Source organism: Pseudomyrmex gracilis, unplaced genomic scaffold, assembly GCF_002006095.1.
Source record: "Pseudomyrmex gracilis isolate BER0280 unplaced genomic scaffold, ASM200609v1 scaffold_1439, whole genome shotgun sequence".
NCBI classification, from domain to species: domain Eukaryota; kingdom Metazoa; phylum Arthropoda; class Insecta; order Hymenoptera; family Formicidae; genus Pseudomyrmex; species Pseudomyrmex gracilis.
Window position 1 is genome coordinate 60 of NW_018022023.1, and position 4,294 is coordinate 4,353.

The 4,294-nt window shown below is 46.2% G+C and overlaps 1 protein-coding gene across 1 annotated transcript; it reads right to left on the bottom strand.

The window, feature by feature from the left end:
* Window positions 1–378: 378 nt before the first annotated feature.
* LOC109862172 lies at window positions 379–1,668 on the bottom strand. The gene has a single exon (XM_020442132.1). The coding sequence runs from the start codon at window positions 1,666–1,668 to the stop codon at window positions 379–381; it is 1,290 nt and encodes a 429-aa protein (XP_020297721.1).
* Window positions 1,669–4,294: the final 2,626 nt, after the last annotated feature.

Genomic DNA, 4,294 nt, shown 5'->3' on the forward strand with positions numbered 1-4,294 from the left:
ATATACTACAGCTAGTAAGACCTTGGAGTGAGTCGCTGTAGATATTTCAGCTATCAAGTATTCGGGCTTTTTAGAGTAGACCTCGTCAGATTCCCTCAAGATTCTCGCCCGACAGGAGGAAGAGAGATAAAAGGCGACACCTCCACCCCTCTTATCATTTCTATCACGTCTGAAAAGATGATATCCAGGAAGAGAAACAAGTTGATCAGAGATGGCAGGTTTCAGCCAAGTCTCAGAAAGACATATAATATCATAATCAGAATCAATGAAATAATGCTTGAATTCGTCCAAGTGTGCCAAAAGAGACTGGCAGTTAACATGGCAGGCCTTCAGAGACTTAAATGTTCTATCCATAATTAATATTCTGATTTGTACTTATTAATGTTGTTCGTAGTCAATATCTTTTATCTTATCTTGTAGTCTCTTCATTAATATAGGACAATTCTTGCCGTCGAGCGCAGAGTGTGTGGATTCACTATGTAGCCATCTTTTACAGTTTCCGCAGGTGGCTGCCTTCCCTCTCGCAGAACAATTCCTCATCTCGTGATCGCCAGCGCAATGACCACACAGAGAAGGGCTCTTACAATTCTTGGCGAGATGTCCAAAAGCGAGACAGTTGTAACACTGAAGTACTCGCACGTAATCCTCAAAAGCACACGAAGAGAAATTGATATAGATATGATGTCCCTGCCGCAACAGGGCACGTGTACTCGAAGATACCTCAATAATGCAGCTGGTTGTAACACGATTGGCTCTAGGAGGAAAGATGTAGATAACCTTAATATCAGAAGCGTCATGCGCATTTAGGTTCAAGTCAACAATGTCAGATCTGATATCCTCTTTAGTAAGACCAACGGGTATTCCGTGAACGATGAGTCTAGGATTGGACTTAGAAATCCGTTCGACTTTGAGACCAGCATTGGCAAGTTCAGTAGAATCCTTAAACTTCGACAAGTCGACCGCCGCAGCCTCTATGCGGACACCATTGTTTCGCGCAGACGTAATTTTGTTGACTTTCAAATTAAAGTTAGCCGGCTTGATGATCTTTTTGAGAGCTTCCTTTGTCTCGCTAGAAGTGGCATATTTATGTCCAAGATCATTGTTCGGGACAATAAGAATATCTGTGGATTTTGTAACAGCAACGGTAGGACCACGGGAGACACAGACGGTAGAATTAGAAGATTTTACCGCCGAGGCATAAGAGAAAGCGGGAGCTGACCCCTCCTCGGCCATGAGACCAGCAGATCGGTGCAAAAGAGTATCCGCACGCACCTTTGAAATAGCGTCGGTGATCATTTCTTTAACAGATTCTACCGTGACAGTAGGAGCATTATTATCTTTNTCTAACAATGCCAGATAAGCCGCAGAGAGTTCAGAGAAAGCCTCGCGACAGGCCCTAAAGGCGGATTCAATATGCGTCTTCCTTTCAAGAGAATCTTTGCTCGAAAGAAGTAACTTAGAAACGGTATCGGAGTGCTCAGTAATAGATCGCTTAAATGCATAAACTTTAGATGCGCTCATGTAAATACCGCAGGAATTGTTGGTCAACAAAGATGCAGAAGACCGTTGCCTAGTGAGACCGCCGCATTGTTTACCGTTGTCGCCGCGGTTTGAATCCGGAGAACCGTCATTCGCAGATGAAGAGGGGAGAGTACCTCGCCCTGTCATCTCGGCGGCCGTGATTGGAAAGCCCACCTCCAATGTACCCGCACGCAGTGGGAGGGATAAGATGACTGTTCAGTTGATCCGTTGGTAAAATCCGTTGGAAAAATCCGACGAAAGAAAACGCAACAAGCTGCACCAGGAAACTTCAGAAGACGCCGAAAACGTTATCAACAATCGAGAAAGAGGCCTCGATCACAATCTGAAAAAGTCAGGCCCCAGCAGGGGCAGAAAGCGGCAGAAATAAGATCGAAAAGACAGAGCTAAATATGACACGTCTGTATATACTCACAACTCAAAAGTATCTAGAGAGAGAGAGAGAGAGAGAGAGAGAGAGAGAGAGAGAGAGAGAGAGAGAGAGAGGAAGAGAGAAAGAGAGCGAGTATTTTTGCGTCGAGTCATTTTTCTCTCATTTATTCATTATCGAAAATCGCAACCTATCTATCTCCTTTCCGTCCTCTTGTCTGAGCCATCACGCCCAGAGATTTTCCCGGTAAGAAACCTCAGGCTCTCCCCGAGGTTGGCTGGCTCGACAAATCAAAGACGACGGTGTTTTATCGTCCCGAGAGCTTTCTTATTCGTCGTTCGTGTTTTTTTTTCTGACATCATCGTTCGATAATTTCCGCGTAAGAAACGAATCTAGCTGTTCCACGCCGGATGCAGTTCCGCCCCCTTCCTCCTCCCCCTCCCCCCAGACCGGAGGCTCATTGTTCGAAACAAAGAAAAGAATAATGGCGCCCCGCGACTTTTCCGGGCGTTACTTTTACTCGTTCAAGCGTCGCCCGCCGATTCGGCTCGGCGGCGGATAAAAGTGAAAAACGTAAAGGACACGTGTATACATGCTTTTACCGCGCGAGTGACGATTTTTCTTTCTGTTTTTTCGCGCACAACTCGCACGTCCGTCTTGCGAATTAGCAAAAAATCAAAAAACCGAAGCACGTTAGCGGCTTATCCGCAAATACATCATATCTCCGCGTTCGCGAAGCACACGTCGATAATAAAATCGGCGAGTAATTATCGGACGAATTAACACGACGAACGAAACCGCGAAAAGAGACGCGGAAAGTATATTATTTATTGGGAAACGGACTTTTTCTCCTCTCCCCTTTCTCTATCAGGAAGTGACTTCCTTTTAATTTATTTATCGAGAAACGTATCCCGAATCGCTTCGACGGACAAGACAGAATGATTCATCGTCGTTCGATACATTCGGCGTGAAAAAATAAAGCAGCTTCCGACGAAACGCAGTCGCGCTATTCGTCGGCTGTCACCGACCGTCATGGGAGATGCGAATTGATCGGCGCGCCGATTCGTTTCAGCGCTCGTTACGGATATGATTCATCGGGATTAAAAATTGGCGGCGCCGTCTATCGCGAGGAAGTCGGCCGTTTCCTTTAGATTCCCCCGCGCGCGCGCGAACGCAGTGAGTCATTCGTTTGCGGTTTCAAACGCATTCACCATGGCTCCGCCATTTCGTCGTATCCGACGCAATATGCATGCATGTATGCATGCATGCATGCATGCACGTTGATACGCACGTTGAAGGCGTTTTCTCTCTCTTGAAGCTGCGTTAAAGGACGTACTTGGCTATTTGTGTCTAATAACGTCTTCAAAACTGAATAATTCAAAGGCGCGAGGATTTGAAAATTTCGCGAGATCCGGACGGATCGAAAATTAAGGAAAATCGGAGACGCGGAAAGCGCGAGGATTTAAAGATCTAAGGTGGGATTCCAAGTTTCAAAGCTCAACAAATTTACGGCGCGCGCACACAAACGCACACGCGCGCGCGCACGCACACAAAAGATTCTAATAAATTAGAAATTCCAACCTCGTCGCAATCTAAATCTTTCTCTTTGTTCGATGCATAGCTCGAGTGAGCTTCATTTACATCGCAATTATCATTTTCTCTCGCGGCAACAAGCAGCTCGACGCTGCAACGTCGTTGACGTCGTTTATCTGGATCTCGAATGGGGAAGCTATCTCTCTCTCTCTCTCTCTTTACCGGAGATCTCGGAGAGCGCGCATAGAAGGAGGAAAATTTATTAGCTATTACAGGAAGGCCCGGAGCGGAGAGGTGATCGATCGTCTCGGGATGCTTGACGACCTTGGAGATCCGGCGCGATGGATTGATGAATGTACCGATGGATGTGCGCGTATACACGCGGTTCTTGTTCTCCATACTCGCGTAACCCTCGGACTCGTGTTTGCAGAAATTTACGAGTGACCGGCCGGAAACGGAAACGGAATATTTGAACGTAACGTGTAATCGTGTTCGCGGCGAAGTTCGTGAAAACGGTTGACGGGGCAAATATGTAACGTGGAACAATATTTGTCCGAGGACTTTGATGTCAAATTGAACGGAGCGGCACTTTTTTAATTCAAACACACACGTGACGCGAGAAAAAAACTTGAAGCAACAAAGAGCGAAAAAGTAATTTCGTTCTTTCGCGAATTAATTTGTACAGACACACACACACGCGCACATCCTAGCACACACATGTGAGAGTTCGATTCAAAGTTAGCGCGTGACGTCGTGGCGTCGTCGTTGTCACATTTAATTTCGTCTCCCCCCGCACTGATTTCATCACTTTCGAGCAATTATGTAACTCTTCTTCTCTCCCGTCCCGTAATC